This window comes from Xyrauchen texanus, chromosome 4 (genome assembly GCF_025860055.1).
Source record: "Xyrauchen texanus isolate HMW12.3.18 chromosome 4, RBS_HiC_50CHRs, whole genome shotgun sequence".
NCBI classification, from domain to species: domain Eukaryota; kingdom Metazoa; phylum Chordata; class Actinopteri; order Cypriniformes; family Catostomidae; genus Xyrauchen; species Xyrauchen texanus.
Genome location: NC_068279.1, coordinates 40,120,670 through 40,145,324, shown reverse-complemented (window position 1 = coordinate 40,145,324; position 24,655 = coordinate 40,120,670). Strand labels below are relative to the sequence as shown.

Sequence of the window (24,655 nt, the reverse complement as noted above, 5' to 3'; positions counted from 1 at the left end):
TATTGCGTGACTTAGGCAACATTTTTGCAAAATAAAATGATGTGGTCCATTACATGTCTCAGGGCAGTTCTGAAGTGAAATGTCCACTGTGTGGTCCTAAAAGATGTTTTTAATGTTAAGGTTCAATCGAGATTTAAATAAAATAATGACCTCCCTACTCTTATCCTGGAACCTAAACGATAGCATAATAAAAAGCAAATGTGAGATGAAAAACACAATTGTGCCATTTTATGGAGCTTCTATGTCACTTTCGGCTCATGTGTCGACTCACGTGCTCTTCAGGACTCATACCCTGGTCCTTTGTATCACAAGTGCAATGCTTTATCAGTTGAGCTACTGTGCAATTTGATCACTTAAGCTTGTAAATGTTGTTATTTATGTAATACAGCCTATATTGAGATGTCCGATATCGGAATCGGATCGGAAGTGGAAAAAGTGGTATCGGGACATCCCTAGTATTTATTGTAACATACAGTAGTGGTGGTGGTGTAGTGGTCTAAAGCACATAACTGGTAATCTTGTAATCAGAAGGTCACTGGTTCGATCCCCACAGTCACCACCATTGTGTCCTTGAGCAAGGCACTTAACTCCAGGTTGCTCTGGGTGGGTTGTCCCTGTAATAAGGGCTCTGTAAGTCGCTTTGGATAAAAGCGTCTGCCAAATGCATAAATAATAAATAACATGATTCTATGACCAGGTTGCGAATGCCACTGGGGGAGAAATATGACAGTCGTCAGTGACAGTATAAAGGCAACCTTTTATTTAAATTTAACAACATCTCTCACACAATCTCCTCTCTTGAATTTCAGTCTAGCTAGGAAAAAAAAGACTTTAATACTCAAGTACAATTTAATGTGAATACTTTCACTCAAGTACATTTTTGGCTAGATACTTTTAATTGATACTTTTAATTGAGACATTTTTTTCGCTCAGTATACATATTTTCACTAGTGCTTTTTACACCCCTGCGATTTTGTAAGATAAGATATGAATCCTAAATCAAGATAGGATGTTTTTTGTAATTCGCCCCCAGATCCCTCCCAGCTAAAAATGTGCTTCTCTCCTGCTAACAGTTCTTGCAGATTCGGCTAGTAATCACATTTTAGATCTTTTTTGCATTGAAATGATTTCCATGTGTATGCTCATGTTACGTATAGGGCATCTTGCATATTTGATACGGATGTAACAAAGTTGCTGCTGCTGGCAATTACAAAGACGATGACGAAGGAGTGAAGAACCCAAGTGCAGTTTTATTAAATAAACGTGAAACCAAAACCCTAACTATAAATGAGAACTAAACTAGACTTGGCATGGTTTAAACAAAACAAAGTTACACTTACAAAAAATACTTGACAAGAGACAATGGAAAACAAGAGGGCTCATATACACAGACATGTGTAACAAGACAACCAATGAACTGATAGAACTATAAACAAGATAACAAGACTAATAACCTAAAACCAATGATAAACAAGACACATGAACATGGAGGGAAACATGAAATCACATGAAAAGAACCTTTTCAAAATAAAAGTCATGAAAACATAAACAGAATAAACACGAACACAAACATTAAACATTACAACAGATGCTTGTAAAATAATAAAAAAACAAACCAACAAAAACCTCCCAATCTCCATGATGCATATTGCCACATTTTTTTAACCGCGGTGTACACGTTACATCCCTAATTTTGATTTATGAATGGCATGTTTGATGATGTTCCAGTGTAATTGGTCAGATGTTGCAAATATACTGCAGGTTTTTTGAGGAGTAATACAAGTGCTAATGGCGTTGAGAGCATTGATCTACAAACTACCCTCCATTTACACCTTTTACAGCCCCTCTGCCCTGACCTGATCTCTGTTCTTTAACACAAGAAAGATCTCTCCCCTTTCACAATCCATTACTTTTTCTCAGCACACACACACCTAAACACAGTCTGACTTTCTGTAGGGACCTGTACTAACAAATCACGCACCCATTCTGGTTTTCTTTTCCCACCTCCTCAGCATCCATCCATTTGCCAATCCACATGCATCTTCATTCAAATAATGTTTTAACTTGTTAAATTCATATATTTTTGTATAAATAAAGATCACTGCATCTGCTTTGTGACATCATTCTGTCATAATGCACTTTAAAGTTTGGGGAAAGAAAATGTGGGAAACAAACAAATTAACAGAGGAGTAAGACAAGTTAAAAGACAGACCATGGAGATGATAAGTTTTCTCCCATTGCTTCTTTCCTATGCACACATGTTCTCCTCAATCTCGGTCCCACTAAACCCTCCCACAATGATTCTGGTCATTCTTTCAGAATTTCTTTCAGTGGCCAATGAGGTGTTACGCAAATGGTATGTCTGACACATATTTTCTTATATGACATCATCCCATCTTTTGCATGGATCCATCTTTGAATGTGTTAACATCTGATGTCCCCTCATTCTCTTTATATATCTGTTGCAATTAGTCCACCTCTCTTTGAACTTTATTCTGTTTTGAGTTTTATATCAGTTTTCATGCCACCTGGTTGGTGATGCTGTATATATGGAGTTTAATCTTTATACAAACACGCCAGTCCTAATGGATGTTGCTTTGTGTATTTTGGTTTTAGCACTGCACTCCTCACTACGTGTGTGTATGTGGGTATGTATGAAGGTGAGTGTATGTACGTACGTATATGTATACGTAATTATTTATTTTTTATTCTTTTTTGTTTTTTGTTTTAATTACCTATGTCTTGCTGCTGTTTTTGGTATTGTTTGTATTGTTGTACACTGGAAGAGCCTGTCACCAAGACAAATTCCTTGTGTAAGCATACTTGGCAATAAAGTTGATTCTGATTCTGTTCTTCTGATTTAAGGTTTAGAAAAATTCAGGTAAAAATCTAGAGGCAAATTTATTCCCATCCCCACCAAGACTGTCAGCCTCCCACTTCAGATATGTCTGTGTTTAGTGCTTTTGTTGGTTTATGGACAGACACACACAAGTTCTCAGAAATTACGCTAATGTGGGATAGTTCAACAGTTTATTTCATTTAGTTTAGTTTTGTTGTTTTGATTTGCTTTGTTTCAGATCCCATGAATTTCAAATGAGCTGTTTTTAATACATTTGTCCTTCTAATTTCTGTCTGAAAGTTCACATTAACAACAAATTCTGTATATTTGTACTGGAATATTAATTGAAGGACTGAAATTATTATTATTAATTTATTTACAGTAAATTAGATATTATAGGAATATTCTAATTTGCTGTTCTTATAGTTATTTCCTAAAGCTTAAAGGGATAGTTCACCCAAAGATGAAAATTCTTTCATCATTTACGCACACTCATGCTATCCCAGGTATGTGTGACTTTCTTTCTTCACCAGAACACATTTGAAGAAAAATATCTTAGCTCAGTAGGTCCTTAAAATGCAAGTGAATGGAGATTTCTCTTTTGCAGCTCCAAAAATCACAGACAGTCAGCATAAAAATTGAACGACACCAGGGATTAAATTAATGTCTTATACAGAGAAATGATCTTTTGGTGCAAAAAAGATCAATATTTAAGTACTTAAGTACAAATGTTTAAGACCGGTTCATTAAACATGAATCGGTCAGCAGCATTATAGGCATGTGAAGTAATCGCGAGAACGCTGAGTTCATGCAATCTCTTGTGTGACAAATTCACGTTGGTATGTTACAGACGTAAACTCACATTCTTATATTGGTTGAGACATCCAGGATAAGCACACAAATGCACCATTGTGAGTAAAGAAACAGATGCAAATGCAGATCTAAACCAAAACCAACTAAGCTTCTGTTCAGCGTTTCTCCTTCTCACTTGTAAACAGCACTGCTCTCCGGGCTGTGCTGCAAGTGCAGCAGTTTTCGTGTGAACATGCCGACACGATTACGTGACACGCACATTACATTGCTAACTGGAAGCAATGCATTATAGTTAAAAAGTGCTTAGATATTGATCGTTTTTGCACCAAAAGTGATCGTGTTGCTTTAAAAGACATTCGTTTAACAGCTGGAGTTGTATGGATGAAATTTTTGCTGACTGTCTGTTGTTTTTGGAGCTTTAAAAGTCGAATCACCATCCACTTGCATTTTAAGGACCTACTGAGCTAAGATATTTTTCTCATCTTTTTTTTTCTGCTGAAGAAGGAAAGTCATACACACCTGGGACATCATGAGGGTGAGTGAATGATGAGAGAATTTAAATTTTTGTGTAAACAAACCCAAACTTTGTGTGTTGTTCCTAATTCTGTGTCTTTTCCCTTGTTGTCTGTCTGTCCCTCTGTCCATGTGTCTGCCTCCATCAATCTGTCTATTGTTGAAGATGGAGAGCACCAGCCTCCCACACTAGATCCAACAGAGTTCCAGACTCGCTCACAGAGCATTAACACTGGCGATGAGCAGACAGAGGATAACCACTGACCCCTTTCTATCACATGCATGCACATACACTCACATGCAACGTACATTAAAACACTCCCATGAACACAAGGACAGTCCACATTCCTTATCACTTTTTTACTTGAAGGTGTGTTTTTCTCCTTCAAAAACACATGGAGGAGGCATCAGTAAATGTATTTTAATTACAAATTATGCTGAGAATTGTGATGTACACAGGTGTGGTGCCAGTGTATTTCATTACTAGCATAAATCATTTGTATTTAGAAATGAAGAACACCAGTTATAAAATGCAGTTAACTGAAATATCCAATGAAAAAATGTGAGCCGCGGGCCACATTAAACCATGTGGAGGGCCTGATCCAGCCCACGGGCCGTATGTTGCCCATGTCTGCAGTAGGCGTCAGTGTAAGTCCAAGATGACACAAAGACAAAAGTTATTGTTATGTATTGACTCTGATTGCAATACATAGATGTAGGCACTACTTTGTGGCGCGTTAGAACATTACGTTCCACTATGAGTGTGTGTGTTAAGTCAGCGGATTGATGCATGTTTGTTCTGTGTGCGATGATGGTTCAGTAAACACAATCGTCTCAACTGTGACTGCGAGTCTGTGTTTATTAAAGGTTATGTTAAGAGAAGAAACATAACAAAACTGGCGACGAGTCTTAAGAAGAACCCGTGAAATACATCAGATTGAATAAGACCGGTGTAAAGTTTTGAATGGACTTGGTTTTGTGGACGAAAGTTTCGTCTGCTCACCCCGCAGTTCTGCTGTGGACGAGCTAGCTGGAGGTGGGGACGTTTGTTCATCAAGACCAAGGTAAAAGTGATTAGATGCCAAGAAGCAAAAATGGCTGGAATATTGGGACATATGGACAGTTTTGATAGTTCGGTGGAGGACTGGACAACATATGTGGAAAGAGTTGAGCAGTACTGTCTAGCAAACGAGATACAGAACGAAAGACAAGTAGCAGTCCTACTAAGTGTTATGGGCGCGAAAACTTACAACCTACTCCGCAGCCTTGTTGCTCCAGCTAAACCGGCAGACAAAACATTTGATGAAATAACGCGAACGCTGAAAAGTCACCTAAACCCAGCGCCATTAGTGATCGCTGAGCGTTTTAGATTTCACAAGAGAAACCAGTCAAAAAGTGAGTCCGTGTCAGAATACATCGCTGAGCTGAGGAAACTAGCCGAGCATTGCCAGTTTAGAGATGGACTTTCTGACGCTTTGAGGGACCGGTTCGTGTGCGGGCTGCACAACGAGAGCATTCAAAAACGGCTTTTGTCGGAGGACAAGCTTACTTTACAAATGGAGATGGATGAAAGTTCACGCAAGTACCTCACCATTAACACCCACAAAGGTCTATACCAGTACAATCGGCTTGTATTTGGCATTACTTGTGCTCCAGCAATCTGGCAACGTGCTATGGACCAGGTGCTACAAGGAATTCCAGGTACTCAATGTTACTTGGATGACATTATTGTGACAGGCTCAGACGAAAACTCACATTTGGTCAATTTGGATGCAGTTTTGACAAAACTGGAGGAATATGGGCTTAAGGCAAATAGGAAGAAATGCGAGTTCTTCAAGGAGTCCATTGAGTATTGTGGTCACAAAATAGATAAACAGGGACTTCACAAAACTCAGGACAAAATTGAGGCCGTTGTGAATTCTCCACAACCGGAAAACGTAAGTCAGTTACGTTCATTTCTTGGCCTCGTTAACTATTACCATAAGTTTTTGCCAAATCTTTCAACGGTGTTGCACCCACTCCATGCGCTGTTGCATCAAAACACAAAGTGGGATTGGACTAGAGACTGTGAGCAGGCGTTTAAAAAGGCAAAGAATCTCATCATTTCAGACAAAGTGCTGACTCATTATGACCCAAAGTTGCCCTTGCGCCTAGCATGTGACGCTTCGCCTTACGGTATTGGTGCCGTTCTGTCACACAAAATGAGTGATGGCTCTGAACGCCCCATAGCTTTTGCATCATGTTCTCTGTCACCAGCAGAGCGTAATTACGCACAGATAGACAGAGAAGCTTTAAGTTTAGTGTGGGGAGTGAAAAAGTTTAACCAGTATCTATATGGCAAGCATTTCACGCTGATTACAGACCATCAGCCACTAGTTTCTATTTTCAGTCCACACAAAGGTGTTCCGGCAATGGCTGCGGCTCGGTTACAGCGTTGGGCTCTTTTTCTGGGAGCGCACACCAACACCATTGAATACAAAGGGACAAAACTACATGGAAATGCAGATGGACTGTCCCGTCTGCCTCAGTCACTGTCAGGGAAGGGCTCTGATCCTGCTTTAAACCTTCACATGTTACAAATGGAAACGCTCCCTGTGACAAGTGCACAAATAAGCAAAGAAACAAGAAACGACCCATTGCTTCCCAGAGTGTATGATTTAACTGTGAATGGTTGGACATCACGCACAGATACAGAACTTTCGGACTATTTCACCAGAAAAGACCAACTTACCGTGTGTCAAGGATGTGTCATGTGGGGGTCACGTGTAATTGTACCTCCCAAACTGCGACCCAAAGTTCTTAACTCACTGCATGATGGACACATGGGTGTGGTGAAAATGAAAAGTCTCGCTAGAAGTTATGTGTGGTGGCCTGGCCTTGACAACCAAATTGAAACTCTGGTCAAAACACGCACAGGTTGCCACCACACTCAGCGCCAACCTCAGATTGCACCCGTTCACACTTGGGAATGGCCAGTTGCCCCGTGGCAACGCCTTCATATCGACTACGCTGGACCTTTCTTGGATCACATGTTCCTTATTGTGGTCGACGCTCATTCCAAGTGGCCCGAAGTTTTCACTGTGAAGAAAGCAACTTCAACTGTAACAGTGAACCTATTACAGATGCTTTTTGCTCGCACTGGATACCCGCTACAACTTGTAAGTGACAATGGTACCCAGTTTACCAGTGAGGAGTTCCAAACTTTCCTGAAAATCAACGGTATTTAAACACTTAACATCTGCTCCTCACCATCCGGCAACTAATGGACTAGCTGAACGGTTTGTACAGTCCATGAAAGCAAGTAGAAAGGAGGAAGTGCCACTGCAGCAGAAAATTGCCAACTTTCTGCTGGCGTACAGAAACACTCCACACACTACTACTGGACAGTCACCGTCAATGTTGTTTATGGGAAGAAACTTGAGATCTCGCATGGATCTAGTGAAACCGGACATTCAAAAACAGGTGTCAAACAAACAATGTTCACCCATTCAACAACAAAGGAAACTGAGATCATTTGACGTTGGACAAAAAGTACTGGCAAGAGACTATCGCAGCCAGAGTGACAAGCAGAAATCTTGTCACAAACTGGACCGCTGTCATACACTGTGAGTGTGGAACCCAATGTCGTCTGGCGCAGACATGTTGATCAACTTCTTGATGCTTCACCTGGAAAGGTGACTGGTCAAACTGGGACATCTGCTGTTCTACCGAATCTAGGGGACAGTACTCCAACACCGGACATGACAACTGTGGAAAATATGCTTACACCAGAGGCAGTGAACATACCTCAACCAACGACAAACCTGCCTGATCCATTGGAACGCAGATATCCGGAGAGGGTTCGCAAACCTCCGGACAGACTTGATTTATAACATTAAAAAACAAAGTAAAGGAAGAGAAAATGTTCCGTTAAACACATATATATATATATATATATATATATATATATATATATATATATATATATATATATATATATATATATACAGTGAGGAAAATAAGTATTTGAACACCCTGCTATTTTGCAAGTTCTCCCACTTGGAAATCATGGAGGGTCTGAAATTGTCATCGTAGGTGCATGTCCACTGTGAGAGACATAATCTAAAAAAAAATCCATAAATCACAATGCATGATTTTTTAACTATTTATTTGTATGATACAGCTGCAAATAAGTATTTGAACACCTGTCTATCAGCTAGAATTCTGACCCTCAAAGACCTGTTAGTCTGCCTTTAAAATGTCCACCTCCACTCCATTTATTATCCTAAATTAGATGCACCTGTTTGAGGTTGTTAGCTGCATAAAGACACCTGTCCACCCCATACAATCAGTAAGAATACAACTACTAACATGACCAAGACCAAAGAGCTGTCCAAAGACACTAGAGACAAAATTGTACACCTCCACAAGGCTGGAAAGGGCTACGGGGAAATTGCCAAGCAGCTTTGTGAAAAAAGGTCCACTGTTGGAGCAATCATTAGAAAATGGAAGAAGCTAAACATGACTGTCAATCTCCCTCGGACTGGGGCTCCATGCAAGATCTCACCTCGTGGGGTCTCAATGATCCTAAGAAAGGTGAGAAATCAGCCCAGAACTACAGGGGAGGAGCTGGTCAATGACCTGAAAAGAGCTGGGACCACCGTTTCCATGGTTACTGTTGGTAATACACTAAGACGTCATGGTTTGAAATCATGCATGGCACGGAAGGTTCCCCTGCATAAACCAGCACATGTCAAGGCCCGTCTTAAGTTTGCCAATGACCATTTGGATGATCCAGAGGAGTCATGGGAGAAAGTCATGTGGTCAGATGAGACCAAAATAGAACTTTTTGGTCATAATTCCACTAACCGTGTTTGGAGGAACAAGAATGATGAGTACCATCCCAAGAACACCATCCCTACTGTGAAGCATGGGGGTGGTAGCATCATGCTTTGGGGGTGTTTTTCTGCACATGGGACAGGGCGACTGCACTGTATTAAGGAGAGGATGACCGGGGCCATGTATTGCGAGATTTTGGGGAACAACCTCTTTCCCTCAGTTAGAGCATTGAAGATGGGTCGAGGCTGGGTCTTCCAACATGACAATGACCCGAAGCACACAGCCAGGATAACCAAGGAGTGGCTCTGTAAGAAGCATATCAAGGTTCTGGCGTGGCCTAGCCAGTCTCCAGACCTAAACCCAATAGAGAATCTTTGGAGGGAGCTCAAACTCCGTGTTTCTCAGCGACAGCCCAGAAACCTGACTGATCTAGAGAAGATCTGTGTGGAGGAGTGGGCCAAAATCCCTCCTGCAGTGTGTGCAAACCTGGTGAAAAACTACAGGAAACGTTTCACCTCTGTAATTGCAATATTAACATTGATTTTCTCAGGTGTTCAAATACTTATTTGCAGCTGTATCATACCAATAAATATTTAAAAAATCATACATTGTGATTTCTGGATTTTTTTTTTAGATTATGTCTCTCACAGTGGACATGCACCTACGATGACAATTTCAGACCCCTCCATGATTTCTAAGTGGGAGAACTTGCAAAATAGCAGGGTGTTCAAATACTTATTTTCCTCACTGTATATATATATATATAAAAAGAGTTATTGAAATGTTGTGAAATTTGAATTGTTTTCAAATTGGATATTGGTAAATCAATATAATTTTTGTTTGATGATTATAAGTGCATCAAAGCTGGAAGGGAGGAATTGTTATGTATTGACTCTGATTGCAATACATAGATGTAGGCACTACTTTGTGGCGCGTTAGAACATTATGCTCCACTATGAGTGTGTGTGTTAAGTCAGTGGATTGATGCATGTTTGTTCTGTGTGCGATGATGGTTCAGTAAACACAATCGTCTCAACTGTGACTGTGAGTCTGTGTTTATTAAAGGTTATGTTAAGAGAAGAAACATAACAGTTATTGAGCACCTTTATATTCAAATTCAAACCTTTTCACATAATGATGACACATTTCCACCATGATTTAGAAGCATAAATCTTGCAATCTTTTTAAAATTATTTAGTGTAAATGTATAAAATTATTCCTTGTTATGTGGTATTAATAAAAAAAAACAAATAGTCACTACTGATGTGATGAGGTTTCAAATAGAGCTGTTGGGTGAGTCATAGTAAATATGGCATCTTTTTCTCTTCTGATTGCCATAATTCATCTCTCTATATTGTTTTCCGTCTTTTGGAAAGTAGTGGAACTATGATAGTGGATTCTTTTCTTTTACTGTTGGAGTGAATGGGAGTGTAAAAAATAACATTTGCTATGGTCTTCATTGTACTTTTATAGAAGTTTATTCCACTATTGTTTACTTTCCGCATCCCAAACCTAGAAATGTGAAAAGGGTCTATCGGAGGTAAGTTCTTGTTCTTAAAGATTTGACATAGTTATATTGCATTTATTTACATCTTCACTTACCTTGTTAGTAATTGACAATAATTGAAAGTTGTATTTTGATTCTCTGATTTGTCTTGGGTATTCCTTTATTTGTCTTTCCTCTTATCAGTGTCTTTACATTAAAGGCATAATTCACCTAAAAAGTAAATTTTCTCATCATCACCCTCATGCCATCCCAGATGTGTATGACCTTCTTTCTTCTTCTGAATACAAATGAAGATATTTAAAAGAATATCTCCACTCTGTAGGTCCTTACAATGCAAATGAATGGGTACCAAACAGATCCAGATAAATCTGTTTTTCATCCACACCTATTATATCACATCTGAAGATATGGATTTAAAAGCTGGAGTAATATGGATAACTTTTATGCTGCCTTTAGGTGCTTTTGGAGCTTCAAAATGTTGGTACCCATTCACTTGCATTTTATGGACTTACAGAAATGAGATAATCTTATAAAAATCTTTGTTTGTGCTCTGCTGAAGAAACAAAGTCATACACATCTGGGATGGCATGAGGGTGAGTAAATGATGAGAGAATTTTATTTTTTGGGTGAACTATCCCTTTAATGTTACACACAACTGCCAAATGCTTATGTTATCTTAAATGAACAATAATAAGCCCTTATTCAGGACATTAACATTGCCAATTTAGTTCAAACCCTCCCATTATTTAATTTTCAAAGACTTTTCTTATTTTCATGCTATTCTAGTCTTTTAGCCATCCACACAAAGGAAGCCCTTCTCACAGTGAGAGTTCACATCCTTCATTTGACTCTTAGAACCAGTCCTCCCTCCCTTTCCCTCTTCTTCCACTCTCTCTCTCTCTCTCTCTCTCTCTCTCTCTCTCACTCTCTCTCTCACACTCTCTCTTTCTGTGCTTTTCGTCTGACAAAGAGCATTATCCTGAAATTGCTGCGTGCCTAATGTTGCTGTAGCAGCAGGAATGGATTGCGCTTGGTTGAAAGAAAAGATGCAAATGCGGAATACTGGAGAGCTGTTGGGTTAGTCACTCCCTCTGCCTGTACAGTACACTAATCACTTTGTTATTACTGTGTCTTACTGCTGCCATCTATGTCTTATTGTGGTGTGGTGTCATACACTGGCCAATGCTTCTTGATGAAATTAAAGTGTCTTTGTGTGGAAGATAACAATAAGACTGTGTTTTATTCTCTTGATGTATATTTATATTCATATGCTTAATACTTACAGTACATAATAATAATAATGATAATAATAATAATACATTAAAGGTTTAATTCAGCCAAAAATGAAAATACTCCCATCATTTACTCACCCTCATGCCATCCCAGACATGTGTGACTTTTTTCTTCTGCAGAACATAATTGAAGATTTTTAAAAGAATATTTTAGCTGTGTTGGTCCTCACAATGCAAGTGAATGGTGCGAACTTTGAAGGCCCAAAAAGGACAGTATGAAAGTAATCGATAAGACTCCAGTAGTTAAATCCATATCTTCTGAAGCGATAGGTGTGGGTGAGAAATAGATAAAATTTTAAGTTCTTTTTTAACTGTAAATCTACATTTTCACTTCCACATTCTTTGTGGAAGAGACTTTCGCATTCAGCCACTACTGGTCAGTACTGGTCAAAGGTGGAAATTGATAGTAAAAAGGACTTAAAGATTGATCTGTTTCTCATCCATAACTATCATATTTATTCAGAAGACATAGATTGAACCTCTTGAGTCTTATGGATTACTTTTATGTCTCCTTTATGTCATTTTTGAACCTTCTGATTTCTGGTCACCATTCACTTACATTGTGAGGACCAACAGAGCTGAGATATTATTCAAACAAACCTTAATTTGTGTTCAGCAGGAGAAAGAAAGTTATACACATCTGGGATGGCATGTGAGTATTTTTGGGTGAACTATACCTTTAAATACCAGTTACAGATGTGTCATTGACTCATCTGAAAATGCTTTAGCTAAGCATTAAAATATACTTTTCCTAGCACAATATTGAATATAATTATAAGCAGTGTTACATATTTCTATGTTTAAAACAATGCAAATGGGAGTTTGCGATGTGGTGGTGGTCTCTGCTGACCACAGTAGAGCTGGCCTTCTTAAAGGTTCAAGACAAGTTCATACGGCTGAGGAACACTCTGGGAATTAAATGTTGAGATCAGAGAAACAGGAATTCCCTAATTACAATGAACAATCCATGTAGTTGATGTAGAGTGCAGATACCCTCATTAACTACAGATTTCCCGCTCATTTTAGGAGAAGCCAGTAGGCTTTTGAATGTGCTTCAAAAAGGAGGGAGGGAAAACGTGTGCAGACCAACAAAGTACAAATTTAGTTCTTCTTGTGTAAAGTTTTAAGGATAGTTTTTGTAGGTGTATTCTCCCCTATATTGCCTATTTCACAGCAAATAACAATTTCTTTTCAGCACATAACTGTAATCTGAATTTAGTTGCACTGACATTAGTTGCTAATCAAGGAATAGTTTTGGTGTGCCTCAAGGAAGCTGCCACCACACTGCAGCTATGTAAATTAGCATTCATTCTCATCCCGTCTCAACAGTGCAGTCAGATGTATACATAATCAGTCTATAGTGTCATACGTGGTGTTGTGCTTGGCTCTCACTATGTGGCTTTGTTTATGTTAAGTGAGTCAACACTACATAATGTAGTTGTTTTCTCAATGGAAGAACACAGCAATTGTCTTTTGGAGTGGGGGAAGAGGTGTGCAACACTTTATATGGGGCAGTAAAACAATATTTCCTTTAGTTTTTAGTAGATATTTATGTAATGTTATATAGTCATACATCATTTATACTCTTTACATATTATTTGTATTAGCTTTGCCATAATTTGTTGCAAATAATATTGACATTTTAAATCAATAAAGAATCTGTCTCACTCGAAGTGTATTTATTATTATTAATTATTAATATTATAGTCTTTTTAAAGGATCATCCCCAAGAGAATACCTTTCAAAAACAGTCCTTGATGAGCTGATGGTCAATGGTTTTTAAGCTGTTTCATTTAACACCAATAACCAATCAGTGTTCTCACATTGTAATGGGGCACATCCCATGTGTCGTTATGTCCTTGTTTAGGAACAACCCCTTCTTTTGTTCTGTCTTTTTGTGGTGTCACTCATTGTGTTGTGACTAATGGCTGAACAAGAAGTGGAGACTATACTGTCTGACTTTCACACTGCTCTTGAATAAATGAGACTGGATTCTAGATTGTGTTTTATTTTCTATATTATTACATTAGTGGTGGCTTTATAGGGAGATACTGACCAGCTACATGTTGAAAACCAACAGGGACTCTGTTAGCACATTTAGGAACTAATTATAAGGGCCTGTAACTCTTCGGAGTTTTAAAAGACACTGAAATGTGCCAGACAAGTAGTCAAAATGGCCAAAAGAGAATAAAGGAAAACAATGTCTGCCACTGATATATAGAGCTTTCCGGGCTGACAACCCAGAGGGAGGCAGAAAAAAAGTAAAATTCTTTTAGGATACTTGGCAACAAGAACGTCTTCAGTGGTAGTTAAAATAAGGAGAAACAACTGGCCACTGTACCTAATAAAAGTATAGTCAGTTGGTTAAGTTGGGTCTGAACTGATGCAATACTGTAAAAACATGCATATAGGCTATTGTAGCACTAATGGGACAATTCATATTTATTGTTGGAACAAGACTTTTAAATGCAAGTCTTGGAGACACATATAACATTTCCAGTGCCTAGACAAAACAAAATATGCTTCAACAGTTGCATTTGAGTGAACAGATTTTCTTTTTGAGCATGCAGAATATCAAATGATAATTTAATGAGTGTAAACCAGTGAAAGTTATGCAATGAAATGATCATGAATCACAAAAAAATGTATATACGATAAACAGTTACTCATTCATCCCCAACTACTTTTGGACCCCAGTGAGTTTTGGAAAATTGTGCAAGTTTACTCAAACTCCCCTGTGTTTAAAATGCAGCTCTCGGATTGGTGGACGCATCCACACAGCCCCATCTCTCGCAGAACACACACACGCGCGCACACGCGCGCACACGCACACTTCCTCTTCAGTGGGAAGAACTGATGGGGGGAGTTTCTAGAGTTTGAATGTTTGCGGTGGCACATCTGGACTTCTCAGACCTGGTACAAAAATATACCGAATAGCTGGACATTTGTGTTTATAGAGATGGACTATGGGAGAAAACGCGCAAACCGCTGTTTGGATACCCGAGAAAGGTAAGTGTAAATGACCTTGTTTGGAATATTTCTGAATCCTTAGATTTTTCTTAAATCTTTAGGAAAAGCCTAAAATAAAGTATCTTAAAATACAAGCTCAGTTCAGCTGTGGTTGTTCAAGAGTTTATATACGAGTTAATACCACTGTTGCCTGCAATGTTGTGGCGTGTAGGCAATGGTACAGTTATTTCTTCAGGTTAAGGAAACAGATGTGTTAGAGTCTAAAGCACTATATCAGAGCTCTATTAAATGTAATAATGTCACATTGCACATTGTTATAAAAGAAGTGAAGAGTGTAATCCGCTCATGTAGGCTACTTCCTGATTACTGATGCGCTCAAGCAGCAAGTTCATGATTTCAGGATAAAGTTGTAACCCCCCGCCCCCCCCTATACTGTTTGTGTATGTGGGGCTTTTCTAGCAAAAATTACGGCATTGGAAACAGAACAACTATTTTATACCTCGACGATGGTATATCACTTGACGTAAAACTATTTTTGCATTATTTTGGTTAAACGCTGTTTATCAACGAAACTACAGGATTGTACCCAAAAAACAATCTATATATTATTTTAGACCTATTCTCTGAACTAACTTCACCTTTTGTTGTTTCTTTTTTATTATTATTACTTTAAAGGGATTCACCCAACAATGATAGCCTAATGGTCTCATCATTTATTCACTCTCGTGCCATCCCAGATGTGTAGGCCTATGTCTTTCTTTCTTCTGCAGAACACAAATTAAGATTTTTAGAAGAATAGCTCAGCTCTGTAGGTGACCAGAACTTTGAAGCTTAAAAAACACATAAACTCAGCATAAAATAAATTCATAAGACTCCATTGGTTTTATCCATATCTTCAGAAGTGATATGATAGGCGTGGGTGAGACACAGATACATTTTTAAGTCCTTTTTACAATCATTTCTCCTCCCTGCCCAGTAGCTGGCGATATGCACGACGAATGCAAAACACAAGAAGAATGTGGAAGTGAAAGTGGAGATTTATAGTATAAAAAAAGACTGAAATATATATATATGTTTCTCACCCACACCTATCATATCGGTTCTGAAGACAATGATTAGACCACTGGAGTCTTGTGAATTACTTTTATGCTGCCTGTATGTGCTTTTTTGAGCTTCAAAGTTCTGGCCAGCACCATTTACTTGCATTGAATGGACCTACAGAGCTGAAATAGTCTTCATTTCTTCATTTATGTTCTGCTGAAGAAAGAAAGTCTTATACATCTGGGATGCATGAGGGTTAGTAAATGATGAGAGAATTTTCATTTGTGGGTGAACTGTCGCTTTAAACCAACGTGTCACAAGGTCAATTTGAGTAAATTTATGAAGTCAGTGCCTAAGCAAATCAACAACAGTTCATCACAAGGACATGTCCCAGATTATTGATTTTTAACAGTATATACATTTTTTGTATAATTTAAAACCTATACATTTTTTATGTTATTTGTTTTGAAGGGGGTGTTTAGCTTAAACATATGCTTGTGTTATTTCCTTTAAAAAGAATGCCACTGGTTTTATATTTTGTCACCTCTGACGTAAAGACATTTATACATTTGTTCACCCAAGTGTCCAAATGTTTGGGGCTACTGTAGCCTAAATTTCTTAATAATGTATTAAAATACACATTTAATACCTTTAAGAGGTACTTAAGTAAAGTAAGTAAAAAAATATTTAAGTAATGAATAGCAACTTAATATGAATCTACATTACATGTCACCCAGAATGTCTGAAAGATCAAATTGTTTGTACTGGATTAAACAGTGTCTCCGACCTCTCACTCTTGCAAGCACCTGATTGCCTGCTGAGCTGTCAGAAGAATTTCCCTTCAACTTGTCCAGAATGCCTTAATTAAACTTAATGAGGGGCATTCCTTGTTGTTAAATGATTTATAAATTAGCAAATTAACAACATTTAGAGTGTACACATAAACAATATTAGGAATAACTTAAACGACTTCAGATAAAATGTGTGTTATAATAGCGTGGCTGTTATGGCTGTCCAGCTCTTGCATAATTGTCTGTGGATTAAGATAATTTCAGTGCCTCCTGCGGGGTACACTTGTCTATCACTCTGTCTTCAGATTTCATGTGCCAAACACATAAACACCTCTGGCTGTTCCCTCAGGAAGAGACTTCACAGGGAATCCCTTTGGCTACAGGATCCATCCCTCCCCAAGGGCCCATCAACAAAGAAGCCTTGCAGAGAGAGAACCAGGCTTACAGACAGCAGAGAGAGGAGATCTTCGACGGGACACATCAGATCTGTCAGGGACAAAAGGGCACTGGCACCCAGCCAACAGGCAAAGTAAAGAACCTCTGTGTCTTTGAGGCTTGTGACATAAACGTATGACATGAACTGAACATTTCTGTTTAATGCTGCGTGACCACATCAAAACAAACCATACACCGTTTAGCCCGGCTATACCAGTGAATGGAACAATACGTCATCTATGTATGATCAACCATGTTAGCAATAATTAATAACTAACTTTCTGCACGTACACAACTGCTGATATTTATAATGGTATGTGCTTGTATTTTGTTTTCTCTTTGGTTAATTACTGCTGGTTGAATATTATTATTTAAATCTGTGTTGGATAAAAGCATCTGCTAAATGAATAAATGGAAATGTAATTAATGTTAAAGTCACTATTTAAAAATAAGCAAAAAGCATGAATGTTGTGGGTGACAGTTAATTTGCTCTCATACAATAGAATCAGTCTCATTCATATAGAAAGTGTCACATTGAAGAACATTTAAGTAGACACACAGTTGTATTTTTTCCTCATGCTGTTATTTCTTCCTGTGATTTCTGTATTGTCAGTACTGGATGGCCAAATGAGAAAGATTGGGGCAACGCTCTCAGCCAAAGTACATCTGCACAGGTTAAAGTGGCAGCAGTGGTCAAAACCACAGTTATTAACAATACAGAAATGGCTCGCAAGAAGAGGAGGAAGATTCACCCTTCTGGTTTCAGAGGAAAAGGTAAAAGATTCATCTTTCCCCAAGCATTTGTTACTGAGTCACACAGGGATTGTTCACCCAAAAATGAAAATTCTCTCATTATTTACTCACCCCCATAATATCCCAGGTGTGTATGACTTTCTTTCTTCACCAGAACACATTTGAAGAAAAATATCTTAGCTCAGTAGGTCCTTAAAATGCAAGTGGATGGTGATCTGATTTTTGAAGCTCCAAAAATCACAGACTGTCAGCATAAATGTCATCCATATGACACCAGCTGTTCAATGAATGTCTTCTAAAGCATCACGATCACTTTTGGTGCAAAAAAGATCAATATTTAAGCACTTTTTTAACTTTAAAGGCCTCAATATACTTCCTACGAAATCGAAGAACGAACAGGCGTGATGTAATTTAGATCAAAATCTGGCCTAAAAGGTGTTTTTGCATTCGTTTCGGTGGTTTGTAACAGCTCGCTGGGGCAAACTTTTAGGAAAAATTCGGATCGGCTGCTAAACAACTTACTGTGTGACCTAGAGCTCCACCCACCAAGTTGTTCAGTGAGTCAAATTCAGTCCACACGAACACAGCGATGTACAGAGTTATTAGCGAGCTGGTGCAAATGTACCTACGTAAGTACGATCATTCGATTAGGCATTTTGTTCTTCTTTTAGTCTACTATAGGAATCAAACCTTCTCAAATACTCTCAAGTGCCCATTCACTCATCTGCAGCAAAAGCCATTCACAGACCTGTCTAAAGTAAGATATGCCTCTGTCGTCATTGTTCTGCACATTAACACACACAGTGTCATAATAAGTTACAATAACAGTGTAACCGGTGCATATTATGGCTGCGTGTAGCATGTTAGCGCATTAGCGTCATTAATTCATAATGTAATCAAGACAAATGAAACTCTTTCTACTGTATATAAACTTTAAATCATCATCAAGTGGTTAAAACAGCTTCTTTTAAATAAACAGCTTAATTTTTTATCATAAGGTCATTGATAACACGGTTTACATGTAGCGTCCTCATATTTAAATGCACTTCTAAATGTCTCCCACTTTGGTGTGGTGGGTGTCTGAATGTTCGGAAACAGTATACCGTTGCTTTGCTGTTTAGAACTTCTTTTTACCCCTGAAGGAAGAATGATGAAGGACTTCTACGGAAGTATAACGAGGCCTTAAATCATTGCTTCCGGTCTGCAGCGGTATGCGCGTGTGACGTAAACGGTTTGGCACGTGAGTTTGGATCTGTATTTATCTGTTTCTTTACTCACAATACTGTGTATGTGTGTGGCTGTCTCAACCGAGAGGAGAACGTGAGATTACATGCGTATCATGGCAACGCAAATACATCTCAGGAGAGACCACTTGATCTCCACCCTCTTGTGAAGCCTAACTGAAGCAATGGTTTATAGTTAAAAAGTACTTAAATATTGATCTTTTTCGCACCAAAAGCGATCTTATCACGTTAGAAGAAATTAATTTAACTGCTAGAGTCATATCGATGATGTTTATGCTGACTGTCTGTGATTATTGGAGCTTCAAAAGAAAACTCTCCATTCACTTGCATTTTAAGGACCTACAGAACTAAGATATTTTTCTAATTTTCTTCAAATATGTTCTGGTGAAGAAAGAAAGTCATACACACCTGGGGTATCATGAGGGTGTGTAAATAATAAGGGAATTTTCATTTTGGGTGAACTATCCCTTTAATCACACATGCAGTATTTTTGTTGGTGACGATTCTTATGGAGATGAGTGAACATTCATTACAATAATGTTTTACACTTGGAGCCACTATATGACAGTGTTTAGATTCTCAGAGCATTGTTTGTAATGCAACGCATGCTTACTGAATACAATTTATGATAACCGTTTAAAACAATTGTATGCTGCCTACATTGTTGTAGCATTTAGTTGTGTAAATAAATATAGATATTTGCAATAAAAATTGCAAATAAAAAACATAGTAAATAATATATAAATAAAAAATATATCTGATCAAATAATAAGTAAAAGCCATGGCTGTAATTACTTCTGGTTCATTCACCATGCACACTGGTAGTGGAAGGTGAAGTCGAGAGCAGACTGAGGGATTCAGTATTCCGCACAGCATGTACACTGTACATTTAAGCCCTTACTGCTAAACATAGCAATCATAAATGTCTTCATAACATTGTAAAGCTTTGTGAATAGCTCAAAATTATGCATGCACCTGTAGTATAAGTATACTGTATATCATTTTCAATACTTTAATTTAGAAAGCATTCCATTACATAAACTTTTTATGGTATGGATCCCTATTTCTATATATTCTGCTCAAAACATTTGTGCTTACTGAAAGGACAGTGGTTGCACATCAGTAAATTCCTCCTGAAATTTGTAGAATGAAATATAAAATCTGGGGTTCAGGTGTCCCATCTCAGTGATCTCACAAAGTCAAACACAGTGATAAGCTTTATAATTTTTTTTGCCTGTTACAATTTTTTTATTTTGAATTAATTTGACTGCATTACAGCATGCGCCGCTGCCAGCGGTTTATTGTTATTTTTGTCTGCGTGAATGTTGAGTTGCATGCATTTTCCATGGCTTCTCTTTCCCGAAGGAGGCTAGGAAATTCTTTATGCAGTCAAAATGGTTTTGCTCTTGTGGAGGGATGCATACCATCCACAGCCACATGAAGGATAATGACATTTTGAGTTATTTTGAGTCCAGCTAGTATGATTACACAGCAGGCAGCAGCTGGCCACCAGTGAAATCTGGATTTAACCTCTGGAGATGGATAGCCAGATCTAGAAATTAATGAGGCAATGACTGTTTAATTTCCTGCATGGTCTGTCAATGAATGACTCTTAGAGATTAAAGTCCTTTAACGGACAAGAACAAATGCTTGTCCTTAAGGCTGCTTTTACAACAATAAGATGTATTTTGGCAGTAGATTCTTTGAGAGCAGCTTTCTGTCCTAAGGAGAAAAGGGTTTTCATTACAAGAATAACATATTTGTATTTTCAAGGCATAAGTTGTCTATAAGACATCAGGAAGGTTGACAAAGTCTGCAGTTAATGCATAATATGCATCCAAACTTTTTTGTAGGATTGATCCTAAATCTGATCATTGCATTGAGTTATATTTAATGTTGTGCTTGTTTTGTATGTTTTGTTAGAAAGGAGAGGGGTAGTCCAAGATGTTTGTGTACTTTTGTTTTCTGAGACTATTTGCTAAAGTGAGCTCAAACACATTATAAGAGAAACCTGATCTGAAATCTAAAATCTGATTTCAGATCAGCCCAAAAGAGCAACTTTAGTCAAAGGTATTGTGTATTATTATACAGCAGGTGGACTTGGCCTCCCACCCCCTTTCACTTCATTCATCAGCGCTATTCTCTGACCAATCACAGCTCTTCCTGTCTAATCAGCTGTTCAAAATGAAATGGCGGTTGAAATGTAAGCCTGTTTTTTCTTGCTATGCTTTAATAATGTATTTACACATTTTTAAATACTTCACGTGTGATGTAAATGAGTTGAGACGCTCAATACGTTGTTTGTTTGATGTTAAATGCATCTTGAGGCAAAGACTAACATTCGCTTGTTTGACTGCACATATCGTTGTGGCACAAGATGACCTGTTTGTTGTTGATGTTCTGAAGGAAATATGTGTGCCAGTTTACATATTAGTGAAACCAGCAGGAGTTTTATCTTAAGAGATGCTCTAATAATTTACACAAAAGTTTGGGAAAACTTTGGAAAACCTGGAAATATCAGAATTTTAAACTAGTATAATGGAAGTCATGGAAATTAATATGGTGAAAATGCACAGCTCTAATCTGCTAGAAAAAGCTTTTTGTGAGTGCAGTCTTTATAAAATGATAAGAGTCAGGGGGCCTGGGTAGCTCAGCGAGTAAAGACACAGACTATCACCCCTGGAGTCCCTTGATTCCAGCCAGGTCACTCAGGAGGGTAGAGTCACATGGGGTAACCTCCTCATGGTCACTATAATGTGGTTCTCGCTCTTGGTGGGGCGCGTGGTGAGTTGTGCGTGGATGCCATGGAAAATAGCGTGAAGCCTCCACACGCACTACGTCAGTGCGGTAACACGCTCAATAAGCCACATGATAAGATGCGGAGCCAATTGAGATTCGTCCTCCGCCAGCCAAATTGAGGTGAGTCCTTGAGCACGAGGATTTAGAGCGCATTGGGAATTGGGCATTCCAAATTGTGGAGAATTTGTTTTTTATGAGTCATAGAAATTCATGGGGTCAAACGGTGTGTGAACTCTTTATATAATTGTTTTTTGTATCTTGTGTATAAAATCATTTTTTTCGCTCATTGTTCACAGGTCAACTGAAACTGACAGTTACTCCTGGCAATGGGGTGCTCTATGTTCGAAGTAAGCATTATTACATGTCTGTAAACTGTTTTTGTGTTTTTTAACAGATTGTTTGCTGTAAATAAAGCTCTTCTCATACAGCTATACATTTTTTGTATTTATAGGTTGTGCTTACAATGATTTCATACAGGAAACATTTAGACTTTAATTTCTAAACAACAGTCTGAATCCCTTACAGTATAAAAATGTAAACATCCATATGAAGAGGTTTTAATTCAGTCAGCCTGATTTCTGTAGAAAAGACTTAATGTAGAAAAAAGGTAACAAATGCATATATATCCAAACAAGTATTTGTCATTACATTGTTGTTGTATTTACTTTTTTAACAGAGCCTAACTCGCAAATTTCAATGCTCATTTTCCACCATGTGTGATCTGTGCAAATGACAATGAAAGACTTATAAAAGTATATCCACTTTTTACACTACAGGCAGTATTTTCACTAATGTTGTCATTCACTGATGTCTTTCACAGTTTTGGAAGCAAGGGGACTCATGGGAGGAGAGTATAGACCAAGTGACTCATATATCAAGGTGGGCACTTTAACATATAAGCAGTGTGTTTTTATGACTCTGCAGGCAATATGTGGCATGGCACATAAGCTCATCTGACTAAGATGGAGCCTAACAAAAAAAAAAAATTATAATAATTAAATTAAAATATTTTTATTTCTGCACTTTTTGCCTTTTTATACACTCATAATTTTAAGATTGACTCATTTCAGTTTCATAACAACATTCCTTCAATTTGAATTGAGTAATCTTTAAAACATATATATATATTTTTTTAAGTTTTATTGATTACATTTAGTTAAAAATGACAGTTCAATTTGATGGAGTTTTGTTATGAAATTGAAATATGTGATGTATCTTAAAAATAGGCGATTTTATTTTATTTATAGATATCAACCAAGTTCTTACAGAGTAGATGGGAAAGTAGGTGGAGAGAAAGGGGGAATGGAATCAGGACAGACCGAATCCAAAACCAGGTCTCCATGAGTCAATGATTTTCATATGTCAAGAGCATGTGCACTACCCACTGCACCACAGCTCAGAGCCAATATTTCAATAGAGAAACAACAATAACTGTCCTGTTCCCATGTAGGTGATGATGTGATATTGTTTTTGTCATTATTTGTCACATAATTCCCTGTGGATGTCTGCCCTTCAAATGAACCCATGATCATGCCATCTCAGGCAGATTTCAGGCATGCGAAAGCATCAGTTGTGTTGGCAGCTGTCCACTTGCATTCAGATACAAGTGTTGATTGATTTTCCCTCCATATATGATGAAAATGTCCTCTAGCAATGTTAAACTAATGAACTTGATAAGAACCGCTAACCCATGTTTTTTGCACATTTCAGATAGCCATTGCTCCAGATGTTGACCACAGCAAGCGATGGAAGACCAGGACCGTTCTAGACTGCAAAAGTCCTGTTTTCAACGAGACTTTTATGTTGTGAGTGATTTTCTTGTAGTTTTATTGTTCAGCAAACAAAAAAGTTTGATGTTCAAAATGAGCGCTTTGTGATCTGGGATTTTAAATGAAGATCATGAAGAGTGTCATATTATCTTATACTGTAGTTGAATAATTTATATAAACGTTATTTGCTCCCTAACCCCAATCATTCTTTCTGCCTTTAAGACCTGAAAAGAGTCTGCTGCCTCTCTTTTGTTAGCTAAATCAAGGCATATCTCTCTAAACACTTTTGAAGTCTTTGCAGGAGAAAGCCATTGTGTTGTTGAATAAAGCTGGACATTAATGAATGAGCATTTTAAGTGATGCATTTACGTTCCAGAGATGTGGGTGAGGACGATCATAAGAAGAGGCTGTTGGTAACAGTGTGGATTCGAAATCGGATATCCAGGTAAAACTTTATATTCTTTCATTTTTTTATATTGTAAAACATAATATCCTGTAATTGTTACTTTAAGGAGCTATTTGTACTTGATCTAACCCTTAAAATTAGTTTTGTATAACTAATGTATTTAGGTTGATTCAATGATGTTAAATAATGTTTGACTAGAATCAAACCAGTTAATTTAGATGTTACAACAAGGTAAAACGTGTTTTATACGTATACCAGCTGTGTCCCTTCAGCTTTAGTGTGTCAATAGGAAATGTACATTTTAGACTCCCAAACATTACTTTTGCAAATAGAAAAGATTAGAATAGAAGAACAGGGAGCCCTGCAACAGATGTCATGGCCCCCACAGAGACCCCCTCTGAACATCATGTCAGTCTGAGATTGGATAAAGAGACAGAAGCAATTGAGACAGATGAAATAGATAGAAGAACTGTGGTGAATTCTCCAAGAAGATTTGAACATCCTATCTGCCAACAACCAAGAAAAATTGTGTCCTGGTGTACTTAGGAGAATTGGTGCTGTATTAAATGCAAAGGTGGTCACACCGAATATTGATTTAGCTTTTTATGTTTACTGGAATTTGTATGACATTAATTGATAAATGAAAACTATTTATGTCATTATTT

At 37.9% G+C, this 24,655-nt stretch overlaps 1 protein-coding gene and 1 pseudogene across 1 annotated transcript in view; both read left to right on the top strand.

Moving 5' to 3' along the window:
• The window catches only part of LOC127641389 (dynamin-1-like), a 39,658-nt pseudogene extending 35,229 nt beyond the window's left edge, over positions 1–4,429 (top strand).
• Positions 4,430–14,633: 10,204 nt separating this feature from the next.
• The window catches only part of LOC127642963 (regulator of G-protein signaling 3-like), a 52,644-nt gene continuing 42,622 nt past the window's right edge, over positions 14,634–24,655 (top strand). Inside the window, exons 1-7 of the mRNA XM_052125435.1 lie at positions 14,634–14,791; positions 16,934–17,113; positions 17,633–17,793; positions 22,112–22,162; positions 22,636–22,694; positions 23,526–23,620; positions 23,961–24,029. Of these exons, the coding sequence (XP_051981395.1) occupies positions 14,742–14,791; positions 16,934–17,113; positions 17,633–17,793; positions 22,112–22,162; positions 22,636–22,694; positions 23,526–23,620; positions 23,961–24,029 (665 nt within the window). The 5' untranslated portion in view covers positions 14,634–14,741. The remainder of the gene's footprint in view (positions 14,792–16,933; positions 17,114–17,632; positions 17,794–22,111; positions 22,163–22,635; positions 22,695–23,525; positions 23,621–23,960; positions 24,030–24,655) is intronic.